The 19,010-nt window shown below is 42.3% G+C and overlaps 1 protein-coding gene across 3 annotated transcripts; it reads left to right on the top strand.

The window, feature by feature from the left end:
- The first annotated feature begins 1,003 nt into the window (after nt 1–1,003).
- Nucleotides 1,004–6,995, top strand: LOC118392173 (ER membrane protein complex subunit 4). 3 transcript variants are annotated; one of them, XM_035783876.2, is made up of 6 exons: nt 1,004–1,139; nt 2,081–2,193; nt 2,725–2,839; nt 2,998–3,151; nt 4,180–4,340; nt 6,642–6,995. In XM_035783876.2, exons 2-6 carry the CDS (start codon nt 2,093–2,095, stop codon nt 6,675–6,677), a joined length of 567 nt encoding a protein of 188 aa, XP_035639769.1. In that variant the 5' UTR covers nt 1,004–1,139; nt 2,081–2,092; the 3' UTR covers nt 6,678–6,995. The 3 variants fall into 3 exon arrangements, with proteins under 3 accessions (XP_035639769.1, XP_035639770.1, XP_035639768.1); XM_035783877.2 differs by having other exon boundaries at nt 1,020–1,176; XM_035783875.2 differs by having other exon boundaries at nt 1,041–1,208.
- Nucleotides 6,996–19,010: the final 12,015 nt, after the last annotated feature.

Genomic DNA, 19,010 nt, shown 5'->3' with positions numbered 1-19,010 from the left:
ACAGATCTGGGGAAGGATACAAAAAAAATGTCTGCAGCATTGAAGGTCCCCAAGAACACAGTGGCCTCCATCATTCTTAAATGGAAGAAGTTTGGAAACACCAAGACTCTTCCTACAGCTGGCCGTCTGCCAAACTGAGCCATTCCCCAGTAAAAGGCATATGACAGCCTGTTGGAGTTTTCCAAAAGGACTCTCAGACCATGAGAAACAAGATTCTCTGGTCTGATGAAACCAGGATTGAACTCTTTGGCCTGAATGACAAGCATCATGTCTGGAGGAAACCAGTTACCGCTCATCACCTGGCCAATACCATCCCAATGGTGAAGCATGGTGGTGGCAGCATCATGCTGTGGGGATGTTTTTCAGCGGCAGGGAATGGGAGACTAGTCAGGATAGAGGGAAAGATGAACGGAGCAAAGTACAGAGAGATCCTTGATGAAAACCTGCTCGAGCACTCAAGACCTGACTGTGGGCGAAGGTTCACCTTCCAACAGGACAATTACCCTAAGCTCACAAGCAAAGACAACGTAGGCTTCGGGACAAGTCTCTGAATGTCCTTGATTGGCCCAACTAGAGCCCGGACTTGAACCCGGTTGAACATCTCTGGAGAAACCTGAAAATAGCTGTGCAGCGATGCATGTGGAAAAAGTGAAGGGTTCTGAATACTTTCCGAATACACTTTACGTGAAGAATTGGATCAAGTGGTTGGTGCACAATGACTGACACAAAGCACACTCCATCCATTATATTGTTTTTAGATGAGTCTCCCTTCTCATTACTTTGGTTATGGTTATCAACTGCAAAGTGCAAACAGATAATATCTGAGAAAATAGGCATCCTTGTAAGTGCAGCTGACTCAGGGATTTTTTCTGCAGAGGCATTACAAGGATTAATGCACTTGAGCCTGTGTAGGGATGTGATTTGAATGTGACTGAAGGAGTTGGACTGTTTGATATATTTTGTTTTCAATACCCGGTACAGTAGGTGGCAGCAATACACCAATAGGTATGGTCTGACATAACATTTGAAGAAGTGAAGCGCGACGTCAATACTGAAACGTCACCATTGTGTGCCCGGCCATCGTATGTCGTCGATTTAAGCTGAATTAACTACTTGTGAATAATTTGACGAATATTCACGTACGGTTGGCTAATTCTGCTCGAGAGTAACATAAAAGTAAAGTAAAGACTAGTCAGAACGTCTCTAATGTGAGGAGAGTTGTCATTTCATATCTAAAACATATTTCTCTGGCTAGATGTGAGCTAACAAGCTAGCTAGCTGCTTCGGTTAACCTAGCAGTAGCTTACTATGCATGTGTATACGTTGTTAGCAGTAGTACCCGTTTTCATGAATGTCGTATCTGGACAGCATCATAATTGTGTGTCATTTAGCGTAGCGTTAGTCCATAAACATATAGTCTAACCCTAGTTCATATGTAATACAAGTATTTGTATGACCAGCAATGATGGCCTACCTGCTAGCATAGATGGGGAACGTTAAACTAAGAAACCCGAACATTTCACCCCCATCTTGCTTTATGTCAAGCCAATGCCTCACTTCGTAGCTAGTCAGGGGTTGTTGGCTTGGAATAACCTAGTTTAAGAAATATTCTCCATAACTGTCAATTCCGACGCTGTGTTTTAACGTTTAGAAACGTCAAACATCGCTTGCGAAACGTTTTTTCGGAGCACGCTACATAGCTAATTAACACAGTGGGCCTCCCCTGTCTTTCCGTAAACAACACTACCAACTATATAAAGTGTGTTTAATTTAACATATTTTATTATTATCCCTCGCAGATATGAAAGATACAGTCCTTGTGTTTCCGAAACCTTACCGTAAGCGATGCATTTAAACGTTCAGAATGTTTGTCTGGGCTTTTAACAGAACACCCCCAGCCAGAAGATACTGTCGTCAATAGGCGCTGAATGGGTTAGGAATAACCTAGTCGCTGACACTAGCAAGATATTCTATGAAGCGCAGCAAAAATAAAATATCAGGGTTTTGGTCATTGTCAAATGTCACTCAGTCATGTTCCTTTCATGATGTAATGTTGTGTTCTTCTTGTGGTTCAACACAGTTATACATTGCCATGGCGTCTCCAGGGGGACAGGGAGGAGGGGCAGTGTCTACAAGAGGAGCAGGAGCTAGGAGGATGAAATGGGCTCTGGAGTTGAGCTTGGGCAATGCTAGGTAAGACAAATTACCCGTAGCCTGGCTGTCCTAGCGGTAATGCTGCATTTTACTGCACACGTCTTCAGTGCTCCCGAGTGGCGCAGCGATGTAAGGCCCTGCATCTTCGTGCAAGAGTGATGCTACAGTCCCTGGTTCTAATCCAGGCTGTATCACATCCGGCTGTGATTGGGACGGGGGCACGCTGCCTGGCTTTGGCTGGGATAGGCTGTCATTGTAAATAAGAATTTGTTCTTAACTGACTTCCCTAGTTAAAGGTTACATTTGAAATAAATAAAGAATGAAAGTGTCTGCTTGAATGCGGCATGCCCTTTGACACAACCTCTATCTTTCTCCACTGTCATCCTCCCTCACTATCTGATACACTTGATATTGTGCTGACATGTCAAATGATTCCAGATCAACAGTTACACAGAGAAACAGGCATAAAATGCTTTAAGATCCACCCTGTTATAACTAATCTATAACCTAAAGCTTCTGTTCCGACCTCTTCCCATGGATCGCCCTCTAATTGTCCACTTTGTCTTCCAGGGGTCGTGGAGACAGACAGAGTAACCAGGGAGATGTGATGTACCCCATTGGATACTCAGACAAACCAGTCCCAGACACCAGCATCCAGGAAACAGACAAAAACCTGGTGGAAAAGGTAGGTCACCAGAAGAGGGTGATTTCATAACATCATGATGTATTGTACACAAAGTTTGCATTATCTACTTTTTCATCTTACTTTATTAATATAGTGTTATTAGCTTCCTTTCTCTTCCTTACCCCCATCACTCTTTCTCTCTCCCTCCTCTATAACAGCGTTGTTGGGACGTGGCCCTGGGCCCTCTGAAGCAGATTCCCATGAACCTTTTCATCATGTACATGTCTGGGAACACCATCTCAATCTTCCCTATCATGATGGTCTGTATGATGGCCTGGAGGCCCATCCAGGCTCTCATGTCCATGTCTGCCAGTGAGTATTTATTGTGTTTGTTTTTTTTTTTACCTTTTCTTTTAGCAGGGAGTCCCATTGAGACCAATGTCTTTTTTGCAAGGGTGCCCTGCATCTCACAATATGAAAGAAGTGTGTTTCAACAGGTACAGACAGTGCACATCAATCAACATTTCAGTTTCCACATCAGTCAATGTATGAGTCAGTTACCAAAAGTGCACATTTTCATCCATAGTCTCTGGGCAGGTTGAAACGGATATAGGAGATCCATAATACAATACAATTGTCACTACAGCTGCACAAATAAGCCAAAGAGTAGCTCTGCCAGTGCCTAGCTCTCTGGGACTACAGCAGTGTTCACCAACCATTGTCATTGAGCTCTCCAGAACTTCCTTTTGATTTATTTTTGGACTTTGGACTATCTGTTTTTCCATGTATGGGTTGAGTGCCTGGACACAGCCCTTAGCCGTGGTACGATTGGCCATATATCACAAACCCACAGCTAAGGGCTGTTATGTACGACGCAACGCGGAGTTCCTGGACACAGTCCTTAGCCGTGGTATGTTGGCCATATATCACAAACCCCAGAGGTGCCTTATTGCTATTGTAAACTGGTTACCAACGTAAATAGAGCAGTAAAAATAAATGTTTTGTCATACCCGTGGTATACGGTCTGATTCACCACGGCTTTCAGCCAATCCGCATTAAGCTCTCGAACCACCCAGTTTATAGTGGCCAATCAAACACGGCTAAGGACTGTTCTTAGGCACAATGCAAAGTGGAGTATATTGTCCAAATCACAAACACCTGAGGTGCCTTAATGCTATTATAAACTGGTTAACAACATAAGTAGAACAGTAAATAAGTATTTGTGTCATATCTGTGGTATATTGTCAGATCTTTTCACCTTTATTTCACCTTTATTTAGATCTACACAAAGCTGAAATAAAATTTCAGCCAATCAGTGTCTGGGACCCTAACTACCCAGTTTGTATAATGTCATTTATAAGCGTGTTATCACTGCTCACTCTTGCCCTTTCTCTCTTCAGCATTCAAGCTGTTGGAGAACTCTAACCAGCAGTGGCTCCAGGGGCTTGTCTATTCTGTAGGGAACCTGTTGGGCTCGGCATTGGCTATCTACAAGTGTCAGTCAATGGGTCTTCTCCCAACTCACTCCTCTGATTGGCTCGCTTTCATAGAACCGCCTCAGGTAATATTTCTTTCTATGCTGTTATCCGTCCAATTTCCTGTTCTCTCTTATGTGTTTATAGGGTGATTATGAACTTATTTTTCGGGTTTGTCATGTGTAATGAATACATTGGAAATCTTACCTGTGCTGTTGTGATTAAAAATACGAAAAACAGAAAAAAACATAGTTGCTAGCAGCAATGAACAGGGTTCACAGGATTTACAGAAAAGGCATGATCAATCGGATAACAAAGCATGCATTATCATGTAGGAACTGTCTTTACGTGCAGTTTTTGAAAGCATTACCACTTAGAATTGATACACTCTCACAGCTGTAATACGCTGGCTAAAAGTGGCAGGACATCCCCTTTCTAATTTTACCTAATAAAGTATCCACTTTTCACTGCGTTCAGACCACATACGGGGTGGCAGGTAGCCTAGTGGTTAGAGCATTGGGCCAATAACCGAAAGGTTGCTCGATCGAATCCCTGAGCTGACAAGGTAAAACTCTGTCATTCTGCCCCAGAACAAGGCACCCACTGTTCCTAGGCCATCCATGTAAATAAGAATTTGTTCTTAACTGACTTCCCTAGTTAAATAAAGGTTAAATACATTTTAAAAAGAGGGCAACTATGTGATTATACGAATCACGAAAATCCACAATGTCTGTCTGCATAATTTAAAATTTGCATCAGACAAAGTCCACTTGATCAATAGTTATTGCTTTAGTATCCTCTGGTGCCAATTATATATAGTGCCACCAACTGGTCTGGTGCAGCCATCTAAGGCTTCAGTGACTTTATATTCACAGATTCTAAGGACGTAATCTCAGCATAAGAAACATCCTCTCACTGTCAGCTGCATTTATTTTCAGCAAACTTAACATGTGTAAATATTTGTATGAACATAAGATTCAACAACTGAGACAAGATCCACAGACATGTGACTAACAGAAATGGAATAATGTGTCCCTGAACAAAGGGGGGGGTAACAGTCAGTATCTGGTGTGGCATGCCTAAGGCACATTGACACAGGTGAGCAGGGACCCTGGGCATCTTTCTTTTGGTGTTTTTCCAGAGTCAGTAGAAAGGCCTCTTTAGTGTCCTACGGTTTCATATCTGTGGCCTTAATTGCCTACCGTCTGTAAGCTGTTAGAGTCTTATCGACCGTTCCACAGGTGTATGTTCATTAATTGTTTATGGTTCATTGAACAAGCATGGGAAACAGTGTTTAAACCCTTTACAATGAAGATTGTGAAGTTATTTGGATTTTTATGAATAATCTTTGAGACAGGGTCCTGAAAAGGGGACATTTATTTTTTTGCTGAGTTTATAAGATTCACACACCAAATTTCATTGCCCCATGTACATCAGTTCAGTTCTATTAGCCAGTTGTTGCCCATGGTGGAATCTTCTAACCTGCAGGCTCCTGAGGCCCCCATGTCTAGAAGCAGTCTAGCTAACACGTTATCTAGCTAACGTTGACATTGTGAATTAGCATTTCGCTAGCGAGCTGAGCTGTTTTACAAGAAAATGGCTGAGATGACACATGCTAGGTAACAAGCCCTTCTTTAAGATAATAATTATTTTTCGCAAATTTTGTACACATCCGTTTACATCCCTGTTAGTGAGCATTTCTCCTTTGCCATGATAATCCATCCTCCTGGCAAGTGTGGCATGTCAAAGAGCTGATTAAACAGCATTATCATTACACAGGTGCACCTGGTGCTGGGGACAATAAAAGGCCACTGAAATGTGCAGTTTTGTCACACAACACAATGCCACAGATGTCTCAAGTTTTGAGGGAGTGTGCACTTGGCATGCTAACTGCAGGAATGTTCACCAAAGCTGTTGCCAGATAATTTAATGTTAATTTCTCTACCATAAGCCTCCTCCAATGTCATTTTAGAGAATTTGGCAGTACGTCCAACGGGCCTCATCACCGCAGACCACGTGCCCCATGGTGGCGGTGGGGTTATTGGCACGCATAAACTACGAATAACGAACACAATTGCATTTTATCAATGGCATTTTGAATGCACAAAAATACAGTGAGATCCTGAGGTCCATTTAATTTTTTTTATCTGTATTCCCAGTGATGTGAAATTCATAGATTAGGGCCAAATGAATTCATTTCAATTGACTAATATCCTCATATGAACTGTAACTCAGTAAAATTAATGATTGTTGCATGTTGTGTTTTTGTTCAGTATACATACAACAACCCATAAGCCTAATATGCATAAGTGTACAATGTCTGTTCCTGTTGTAATGGGTAGTACGAATATACTGTATAAACTGTGATATTTTTCTGTTCTCTGCAGAGGATGGAGATCATGGGTGGAGGGATGGTATTGTGAAGAGGACAGAAGACACACACATACTGAAATATGCTGAACTGTTCTGTTAATACATTAAATCTCTTCCAAGTCTTTTCAATTCTCTGGCTTTTAGGTTTTTGTGAACTCCTCAAGCTTTTTATCTACATTTTGTTTGTCATTTGAGATTATTTGTCACAGGTTATAAAATGTTACAGAACAAATTCAACATCTAATAATAGGAAAATGTCATGTTTGTAAAACCGTTCATCATTCTACTAAATCCACACGGTCAACTTAAGGTGTCACCATAACATTTTTTTCATGTATCTTTGTGTCAAATAAAAGGGTTAACTAGTTCATTTGTTTGCTAAATAGAATGGTGACAGTCATTAGAAATGTGTGGAACTAAGTTTACTGGCAAATGTGGAAATGTTGTTCTGGAATCAACAGTTTTTAGGAATTGTGGTTTTGCGTTTAACCTTGGACACCCTTTACAAACATTTTCCGTGTGCTGAAAACAGGCGGGCAGGACATAGGGTCAGACCGGCAGTGAAGGAAAGGGAAAGTTGGGCACATTGGTGAAGGCTATGAAGATACATTTGGAGAGGCATATGTAGGTTACTTTTGCATTGAATCACAAAGGCAATTCATTAGTGTCCTGGCGAAATCCGGAATGTTATTTAACTCATGCCATCATTGTTGGAAATATTGTGTCTTATACATTTTGTACATTGCAAAATCTTAAGTCATTTGAAAAACAAATCCCATTCTCATGTATGTACACTTGCAAGTTGGAAGCTACAAATCGACAACTTTGTAAATAAAATGGATTAAGAAAACAAATGAGACGACTGACTGAAAATACACAATTGTTGAGCAGCACTTGCTCTTGTTAAAACCAATGAATGCCATTCATTTGTATTTGGTCCCCTTCTTCGGGCGCCTTGCCGCACTCCCACATGACTCGCCTCTTCACTAGAAAATACAAAACCACTTCAAAATGTGTTCGAAATAGGTGGTAGTAGCCCACCCTGCACTGAATAACACAGGTAATTAAATCGTATTAGACTGCAGGTTAGACTTGCATCACCCTTTGCTGTCATCAATATGTAACTGTTTAACGAGTGACAGGAGGCAGTGGCGACCCGTCATTCGGGGCTCTGCCCCACCTGTTAAGATAAACAAAAACAAAACAACTTTTGTGTAGTCATTTGGCATTAATACCTGTCAAATAGCAGTTTGCAAAGAAATATGGTCTCTTTTTTTGCTTTCTTGCGTAAGGCAGTTCCAAAATGCAGGTGTTTCAGCCTAGCTCGGTGCGGCAGCCAGCGGTTGATTGACTCAATGTTCTGTGACTCATGGTGTACTGTCCTCCTTAATTAAGGTGTATGCAACCATAATTTGACAGCCAGCCAAACTCCAATCAAGAACTGAACCAGAGCCAAGGATTTCCATAAACCTCCAATGTTATAGTTGAAACGGTGTAAAAAGGCAAGGCTTAACAAGAAAGATGGCAGAAGATAAAATGCAGTATATATTTATTTTTTTCAACAATGAGGCTGAACTGCATAATTTCCTGTTTCGCCACCAGCAAAGAAGTAGCACAGCATAGTACGTTAGCTGCGGCTACACAAATCAGCCACTGGATGGCACCAAATCATAAAGCGCTTGGCTAAAAAAAAATAGAAGGCTGAATACATGGGGACACTACGTCACCGCATAATCTCCAGGGAGAGCGAGGCAGTTCCAGCCCCTGCTGCCATAGATTTACATTAGAAGTGCCCATACAAGAAGCATCAAGGTCATTGGCCACAGGTAAAATGACGTCAAATCACGTTATATCTACCGTAGCTTTGATTGTCAACATCTGAATTATGTCGACAATCTGCTGGCGAATCCTTTTCAATCGTTGTCATACGAAGAGAAATTATAGATAAAAATGTATCGATGCTCATTGGACATAAACATTACACAACAAGTTGGAAAGCGCAAATTCAGCAATGAGTTGTTTGGAAGTAATCAGTGTCTAACTGCAAGCATTGCAAAGCAATCACTATTTTGCTTCCCCTGCCTGCTATTCGATAGAGAGTGTGTGTGGTTCAAGGGTCTCTTTTCTGAGCTTTAGAGTGATACATATTCACAAACAACACCATGGGCCAGAAAAGGTTGAATTACAATAGCCATGCTGTCAATCCAGCATGACTTCTGCCGTGTTCAGAACAACTGTAAACTCGGAACTGGGAAATGTCAGACGTCAGTGAGTTCAAGACAACTGGGAACTCGGGAAAATATTGTAATTAAACAGCAGGGAGCAGGTCTCGAACCCTCGACCTTCCAGCCCGAAGTCCAGCGCGCTATCGACTGTGCCACAAAAGCACCGTTTGGTAAGGATTCACTCCATGGTGCTGAAAAGAAAGCTCTGCTGTTGGAACAGCTTTATGTAGGTCCTAACAGTTTGTGGTCACCTTTATAGTGCAACTAATGTATTGTTTAGTGTTGTAGCTTTGCTGGCATGCATCTAAAAACAAATGTTGAATTTGCCCCACAAAGATTTACATGCTAAAATCGCCAATGCTCACGTGACTGATCAATGTTTTCCAATAGCATTGGCTACTCGCTGGCTGTCGTTAGCTATAGTTTAGCATTGGTCAACGAGCGAGTAAAGTGAAGAAAAGAAAAGAAAAGAGTACATGAACAGTATGAGCAGTATATTCTATCTGGTCGTACAAGGTGTGTTGCACCTGGTGCACATTTAACTTGGCACGTTTATTTAACTTGGCACGTTTCCAATTGTCAATCTGTAAAAATTGGTTCACTTCTACATTGTTAAGCCTATAGGGAGGAGGTCAGAGACCTGGCCGTAGTGCCAGAATAACAACCTTTCCCTCAACGTAACCAAGACAACGGAGATGATTGTGGACTACAGGAAAAGGAGGACCGAGCACGTCCGGGGCTGTAGTGGAGCAGGTTGAGAGCTTCAAGTTCCTCTGTGTCCACATCAACAATGAACTAGAATGGTCTAAACACACCAAGACAGTCATGAAGAGGGCACGACAAAGCCTATTCCCCCTCAGGAAACTAAAAAGACTTGGCAGGGGTCCTGAGATCCTCAAAAGGTTCTACAGCTGCAACATAGAGAGCATGGTTGCATCCCTGTCTGGTACGGCAATTGCTCGGCCTCTGACCACAAAGCACTACAGAGGGTAGTGCGTACGGCCCAGTACATCACTGGGGCTAAGCTGCCTGCCATCCAGGACCACTACACCAGGCAGTGTCGATGGAAGGACCTACAAATGGTCAAAGATGCCAGCCACCCCAGTCATAGACTGTTCTCTCTACTACAGCATGGCAAGCGGTACCGCAGTGCCAAGTGTAGGACAAAAGGGCTTCTCAACAGTTTTTACCCCCATGCCATAAGACTCCTGAACAGGTAATCAAATGGCTACCCGGACTATTTGCATTGTGTCCCCCCCCCCCAACCCCCCAAACACTCTTTACGGTGCTGCTACTCTCTGTTTATCATATATGCATAGTCACTTTAACTATACATTCATGTACATACTACCTCAATTGGGTAGACCAACCAGTGCTCCCACACATTGGCTAACCGGGCTATCTGCATTGTGTCCCGCCACCCACCTCCCACCAACCCCTCTTTTACGCTTCTGCTGCTCTCTGTTCATCATATATGCATAGTCACATTAACCATATCTACATGTACATACTACCTCAATCAGCCAGACTAACCAGCATATGTATGTAGCCTCGCTACTGTATATAGCCTGTCTTTTTACTGTTGTTTGATTTCTTTACTTACCTAATTATCACCAACACCCTTTTTGCACTATTGGTTAGAGTAAGTAAGCATTTCACTGTAAGGTGATTTGAAACAAATCAAAGTTTATTGGTCGCATACACAGTTTATCAGATGTTAAATTGGGTGCAACAAAATGCTTGTATTACTAGCCCCTAACAGTGCAGCAAAAATGTAAAACAAGTACATTGATAATAATTTTAAAAACTAGAAGCAAGAAATGACAAATGTCAGAATGAATCCAGTTAACCAAAATAAAACTGTATCAGTAATTCAAATGCAGTCTATTCATATCCAGTGGAGGCTCCTCAGAGGAGGAACAGGAGGACCATCTAACTCAGTGAATTTCATGGAAATAAAATGTGAAACATTTGAAAAAGTTTACATTTTTTAAATAAAATTATACTAAATATTCACGCCAACAAATAACCAGGTGTGAAAGTGAGGTGGTCAAATACATTTTTATGTCACATGCGCCTAATACAACAACTGTAGACTAGAGGTCGACCGATTAATCGGAATGGCAGATTAATTAGGGCCAATTTCAAGTTTTCATAACAATCGGAAATCGGTATTTTTGGACACTGATTTGGCTAATTGAATTTTTTTATTAATTTTTTTAACACCTTTATTTATCCTTTCTTTAACTAGGCAAGTCAGTTAGAACATTATTTTTCAATGACAGCCTAGGAACGGTGGGTTAACTGCCTTGTTCAGGGGCAGAATGACAGATTTTTACCTTGTCAGCTCAGGTATTCAATCTTACAACCTTACAGTTAACTAGTCCAAAGCTCTAACCACACGCCTCACGAGGAGCCTGCCTGTTACGTGAAAGCAGTAAGAAGCCACGGTAAGTTGCTAGCTAGCATTAAACTTATCTTATAAAAAACAATCATAATCACTAGTTAACTACACATGGTTGATGATATTACTAGTTTATCTAGCGTGTCCTGCGTTACATATAATTGATGTGGTGCAGATTTGCGAAAAAGGACTGTCGTTGCTCCAACGTGTACCTAACCATAAACATCAATGCTTTTCTTAAACTCAATACACAGAAGTATATATTTTTAAACCTGCATATTTTGCTAAAACAAATCCAGGTTAGCAGGCAATATTAACCAGGTGAAATTGTGTCACTTCTCTTGCGTTCATTGCACACAGAGTCAGTGTATATGCAACAGTTTGGGCCGCCTAATTTGCCAGAATTTTACGTAATTATGACATAACATTGAAGGTTGTGCAATGTAACAGGAATATTTAGACTTATGGATGCCACCCGTTAGATAAAATACGTAACGGTTCCGTATTTCACTGAAAGAATAAACGTCTTGTTTGCGAGATGATAGTTTCCAGATTCGACCATATTAATGATCTAAGGCTCGTATTTCTGTGTGTTATTATGTTATAACTAAGTCTTGATTTGATAGAGCAGTCTAACTGAGCGGTGGTAGGCAGCAGCAGGCTCGTAAGCATTCATTCAAACAGCACTTTTGTGCGTTTTGCCAGCAGCTCGTCGCTGTGCTTCAAGCATTGAGCTGTTTATGACTTCAAGCCTATCAACTCCTGAGATTAGGCTGATGTTTCCGATGTGAAATGGCTAGCTAGTTAGCAGGGTGCACACTAATAGTGTTTCAAACGTCACTCGCTCTGAGACTTGGAGTGGTTGTTCCCCTTGCTCTGCAAGGGCTGCAGCTTTTGTGGAGCGATGAGTAACAATGCTTCGAGGGTGGCTGTTGTCGATGTGTTCCTGGTTCGAGCCCAGGTAGGGGCGAGGAGAGGGACGGAAGCTATACTGTTACACTGGCAATAGTAAAGTGCCTATAAGAACATCCAATAGTCAAAGGTATATGAAATACAAATCGTATAGAGAGGAATTATAGGACAATTTCTATAATAACTACAACCTAAAACGTCTTACCTGGGAATATTGAAGACTCCTGTTAAAAGGAACCACCAGCTTTCATATGTTCTCATGTTCTGAGCAAGGAACTTAAACATTAGCTTTTTTACATGTCACATATTGCACTTTTACTTTCTTCTCCAACACTTTGTTTTTGCATTATTTAAACCAAATTCAACATGTTTCATTTGATTTGAGGCTAAATTGATTTTATTTATTTATTATATTAAGTTAAAATAAGTGTTCATTCAGTATTGTTGTAATTGTCATTATTACAAATATATATTTTTTTAATCTGCCTATTTAATTGGTATCTGCTTTTTTTGGTCCTCCAATAATCGTATCGGTGTTGAAAAATCATAATCGGTCGACCTCTACTGTAGACATTACCGTGAAATGCTTACTTTCAAGCCCTTAACCAACAGTGCAGTTCAAGAAGAAAATATTTCCCAATAGACTAAATTAAAAAGTAATTATAAAAGTAACACAATAAGAATAACTAGGCTATATACAGGGGGCACCGGTACCGAGTCAGTGTGCGGAGGTACAGGCTAGTTGAGGTAATCTGTACATGTAGGTGGGGGCGAAGTGACAATGCATAGGTAACAAACAAACACGAGTGTACACAAGGGAGGGGGGGGGGGTCAATGTAAATTGTCCGGTGGCGACTTTATTGATCTGTTTGTCAGCAGAGTAGGTTACCCTGTAATCTTTGTAGTATTTCAAAAAAATGTGTGCACGCACTTGGGTGTCCCGTACCGGTAAGAAACTAAATCTACTTTCACCCCTTCAAATAACTGATTAAAACACACTGTTTTGCAATGAAGGTCTACAGTAGCCTCATCAGCACCCTCTAGGATAGCACCATGGTGTAACTGGAGGACAACCACTTTCCATCCTTCTCTGGGTACACTGACTTCAACACAAAACCGAGGAAGGCTCATGGTTCTCACCCTTTTCCATAGACTTACACAGTCAGGTTGGAGGACGTCCTCCGGAAGTCATCATAATATCGGAGCTCTTGCAGTATGAACTGACATGTTGTCTATTCAATAAAAGGATCAGAAAATGAATCTAGTACTGAAAGCATAAGCTACAGCTAGATATCAGTGCACTGCATAAACAGTGGTGAGTAGTTGACTCAAAAAGAGAGACAATAGTTGACAAATTAATTCCTTCAAAAATGAAGGAGAAGCAGCAGCGAGAGACAGCTAGCTACAGCTAGATATCAGTGCACTGCATAAACAGTGGTGAGTAGTTGACTCAAAAAGAGAGACAATAGTTGACAAATTAATTCCTTCAAAAATGAAGGAGAAGCAGCAGCGAGAGAGAGCTAGCTTGTATTTTTTTCTTCTTGGTTTCACTTACTTAGCTAATGCAACTAATGTAGCCTACTCAACAACCTGACTCAAACAGAGAGGAATTATATTTATGTTAGCTAGCTGGCTAAGGCTATCCAACACAGCAACTCTTCCAAGTCAAGTTAAGCTTTTGGTTTCATGAATTTATTGCCGCCGGGCCCCGCCGGTGTAACTGCTAAACTGCTTGCTGTACACTGTACTGCATGATTCTGGGTTTACTAACGCGTTAGTTCTAGTTTGTTGACTATAACATTAATATGGTGAGTATGTAGGGGCTGTGTTGCAGTTAGCAGTTATGGTATGAAGGTTTGGTTTGGAGAGGTTTTTGTGCCTGGTCACAGACAGCTGCGAAGTCAACAAGCGAAGAGAAAAGGTGAGAGGAGGAGAGTGCGTTGATGCGAGAAGGAATTATAAAACAATCAAAATTATGCTACAGATAGAACAATGAGCCAGATGTTTCACCGGATGTCCGGTTAGCTTTTCCACTCGCCACCAAATATGATGATCAGAGAAAGCCCAGTGGCCGGCAGTGGGAGAAGATGATCAGAGATGGATTTTGTCCGACATTCTCCTAATTTTCTCATCAATAAAATATTTGATCTCAATACAGTTTTCTGTTGCCAAAACTCAAATATGTTACAAACAGAGTGGACAAAGTTTTGTTGACTTTACCCTTTGCCAAAGTTTATAAAATTGCTTTGTTTTGAAGGAGTGCAAGGCCGAATTGAGTTATTACACACGCGCACTTCAGAGTGGGCATTCTTTAACAGAAATCATCGACAGGCTGTGGTCTATCTTCGGTTAGTTGTAAAACATCTTTGATGCTGTATGTGACTGCTATGAAAGTGATCAGGTGTGTATTAAATCCTCTAATTCTGTTGCAAAACATTTCTTAAATGGAAGCTAACGGAATGAAATGGGAGAGACCTACCTGCATTTGTCCAAGTAAACTCCCGTTTTAGTAGGACTAATGATTACACCCCCGATCAGCTAAACGCAGGCAAGAGTGTGCAAGGTGCAATTGAATGTGTCACCGTCTGTCACCTTGATTACTCCAATTTGTCTCTCGACATGTGCACCTACATTCTATACTTTATTTTCTAGGCTAGGTTGTAGCAACATCCTAATGGGTATAGGGCAAATTCTAGGATCCTGTAGTAGCTTAAACCTATAAAAGTTACATTGAGCTGGGTGAATGGAATATTGGAACAGACTGTGACTCGGGGGGCCATGCCAAATTTCTTCAGCTGCTTGAGGTTGTAGAGACGCTGTTGCGTCTTCTTCACCACGGTTTCGGTGTGGTGGGACCATTTTAGGTCCTCAGTGATGTGCACACTAAGGAAGTTGAAGCTTTTGACCCTCTCCACTGGGACCCTGTCGATGTGGATGGGGGCGTGCTCCCTCATCTGTCTCCTGTAGTCACTCCCCCAAGGATCTAACCTCTTCCCCGTAGGCTGTCTCGTCATTTGTTGGTAATCAGGCCTTCCACTGTCATGTCATCAGCAAACTTGATGATTGAGTTGGAAATGTGAGTAGCAATGCAGTCATGTGTAAACAGGAAGTACAGGAGGGGGCTGAGCACACAATCCCCGTGACCCCCAATGTTAAGGATCAGCGTGGCAGATTTGTTGTTGCCTACCTTCACCACCTGGGATCAGCCCGTCAGGAAGTCTAGGACCCAGTAGCACAGGTAGGGGTTCAGACCAAGGGCCCTGAGCTTTGTGACAAGCATGGTGGTCACACACGCCACACACTCTCCCGCGGGACCCTCACGTTCCAGCAGTAACCATTTTTCACCTTCAACCCAACTATACAGGATGCCCATCTTGCAAAAAAGACATCTGAAATCATTATTTTATATAGCTTCAGATACAAGCCCACCACAATAACCTCCTCATAGTAATTTCTCTCTCTCCTCTCTCTCATGTCAGTCAGCATGGTGTCTGTAGATGCCAGCAAGAATGAGGATTAGGGTTAGGGTGGACTTCCGGTGATGATGAGGCTCGAGCAGCAGCTAACTAAAGAGGCTATTTTAACTAATTATTGTACGCCTACTTACATATTTAGTTAACTAATCGTCCAAGAAATCGGTTACATGGAAAGACTACTTAGAAAAGCACAAAAGCAGACACTTTTGACAAAAAACATGAAAATGTCTCTTCCTGTGGCGTCTGCTAGCAAGAAAAATGGCTGATAAGAACATCCAGACGACCCAATTCTCAAGAAGATTCTCAAAATGAACAAAAACCTTGAAGAGAAAATTGCAAAAGTTGGCGAAGACGTGGCTGAACTAAAACATACAGTGGGGCGCACGGAAAACAAAAGAGGAAACTCTCGACAACCCAGTTACACATGGCGAAGAGAGGATATCAACTTTGGAGGACAAGGACACCGACACTGTTGAAAAAAATGGACTAATATATCTCTGGCGAGACTCTAAGCACAAGAAACCAAAAAAAAAACGGAAGAGACAAGCCGATGACAGACGCCGAGTGCCTCTGACAGACCAACTATCCACAGACAACGCTAACTCTGGCTCCTCTACCAACGGTGAGTGTTTTTTTCTACAACTGAGGGCTGGGACATCGGGGGCAACGTCGAGGCCAACAACCCCAGCACGTAAGAGGGTTCGACGCATACGTCGGGAGAAGAAGAAATCCACTACCACCCCGCGACACCTATCAATTGAGACCCAGGACTGGCCCCCAGTCCAACAGGAGCTAAATGTCTTCAACTTATCAAGTAAGACCCTGACCTCCGCTCACCTCCGTGTTCTCAATAAGGGGTTAACATTTGTACCCACTGCATACACTAATGACTTTGATGGCCAGATCGATCTATTCAAGTTTTTCCGTAATTTGAGATTGCGTGAGTTCTTTGATAAGAGTGAAACTTACATGAGTCCACTTGAAATGTCATCCTCAGTGAAATGTATACATAGGTCTACCACGCAAATCAATAGCCTTACCTGTCCTACCGTGAGTCAAGGAGGAGATGGAGCCATTAACCCAGCTGAGGTACCTGAACTCTGAGAGAACTACATTTAGAGCAAAAAGTTCATTTGTACCTCCCCCCCAGACGCAATGCCTCCATAGAAACCATCTGTAGGATTGTAGAAAATGATGTAGGTGACTTACTGAAAGACAAACAGAAACACAAATCCTATGATAACCTGAGTAGAGACTAGAGAATGGCTCTTAAGGACTTAAAGTCAGATCCTTCGATTATTTTTTATGAATGTCTCCGACAACTATCTAAAGGTGACTTCTATCGCAAACTGAATTGTGACCCTACCCTGGAATTCCAGCATAATATCTCATCCACAGTGGAAAGCTATTTGAAATCAGGACAAATCACTAAAACATAAGTTGAATTTCTATGTGTGAAATTTCCCAAGATACTAACTTTCTATACAGTCGCTAAATTACACAAACAAGTGTCTCCTCCCCCAGGTAGACCCATTGTCTCCTCCCCCAGGTAGACCCATTGTCTCCTCCCCCAGGTAGACCCATTGTCTCCTCCCCCAGGTAGACCCATTGTCTCCTCCTCCAGGTAGACCCATTGTCTCCTCCTCCAGGTAGACCCATTGTCTCCTCCTCCAGGTAGACCCATTATCTCCTCCTCCAGGTAGACCCATTGTCTCCTCCTCCAGGTAGACCCATTATCTCCTCCTCCAGGTAGACCCATTATCTCCTCCCCAGGTAGACCCATTGTCTCCTCCCCAGATAGACCCATTGTCTCCTCCTCCAGGTAGACCCATTGTCTCCTCCTCCAGGTAGACCCATTGTCTCCTCCTCCAGGTAGACCCATTGTCTCCTCCTCCAGGTAGACCCATTGTCTCCTCCTCCAGGTAGACCCATTGTCTCCTCCTCCAGGTAGACCCATTGTCTCCTCCTCCAGGTAGACAGACCCATTATCTCCTCCTCCAGGTAGACAGACCCATTATCTCCTCCTCCAGGTAGACAGACCCATTGTCTCCTCCTCCAGGTAGACCCATTGTCTCCTCCTCCAGGTAGACACATTGTCTCCTCCTCCAGGTAGACCCATTATCTCCTCCTCCAGGTAGACCCATTATCTCCTCCTCCAGGTAGACAGACCCATTGTAGCAGCAACCGACTGTGTAACATCCAAAATTTCTAAATTTGTGGATTACCACATTAAAACGACGGTTGAGAATCTCCCATCGTGTGGCAAAGACACTAGTCACATGATCTCATTGATAGAGGGCTTAGGAAGGGTACCAGAGGGCACCCTGCTGGACACTTTTGATGTGGAGAGCTTGTACACTAACATCCCACACACTGGAGGCTTGCAGGCACTACAACACTTCCTTCAGCAGAGAGACTCGACCCTTGCTCCATCTAATGATTGCATCTTACAACTTACTGAACTGGTATTATCCCATAACTACTTTTGTCTTTGAGTCAGACTTTATCCTTCAAATTTGGGGTGTAGTCATGGGCTCCCCTTTCCCCCCCCCAACTATGCAAACCTTTATGTGGGAAAATTTGAAGAAGTATTCCTTTTTAAAACAGAGACACATCCCTTACTTTCTAAAATACTTCTACGGAAGAGATACATAGATGATGTCTTTGTGCTCTGGGAAGGAAGTCAGCAGGAACTAAATTAATTCCAAATTCTACTAAACGAGAGCTCTGAATACCTCAAATTCACCATGCAGGCTGATGAGAGAAAAATAAACTACCTAAATTTATGGATTATCAAAGAGTGATGCATTACACACAGACTTATACACAAAGCCCACAGATCGCAATACCTTGCTGTGTGCCGATAGTATGCATCCCCTTCCCCTCGAGAATGGTGTACCAGTTATGCAAGGTTAAACGAAACTGTGACCACCAGTCAGATTTTGACAGCAATGCTTTAAAAAAATGACAGATCAATTCAAAATGAGTGGCTACAAGGACAAAACTCTTGATGCTGCAATGATGAAAATATATCAATAACCAAGAGAGGAATTACTAAAAACTCAACCAAAGAAGAAAAGCAACGCTACCGTCTTTTGCACTCAGTACATCAAGGGTTCGGAGAAAATGAAAGCAATCCTGAAAAAGCACTGGCATATTCTGCAATCAGACAAAACAAATCGCACACCTCTTCAAGGAGCCCCCACTGGTGGTCTATAAGCGTGGTCGCAATATTGGGGATAGTTTGGTGAGATCTGACATGCCCCCTGAGCCCACTCAGACACTCTTGACACCTGTCCCAAATGGGAACTACAAAGGTGGCTCATGCGCACAATGTAATAGCAATATAAAAACGTCTTTCTTCAG

This window comes from Oncorhynchus keta, chromosome 13, assembly GCF_023373465.1.
Source record: "Oncorhynchus keta strain PuntledgeMale-10-30-2019 chromosome 13, Oket_V2, whole genome shotgun sequence".
NCBI lineage: Eukaryota > Metazoa > Chordata > Actinopteri > Salmoniformes > Salmonidae > Oncorhynchus > Oncorhynchus keta.
This window is presented reverse-complemented; position numbering and strand designations above follow the sequence as displayed.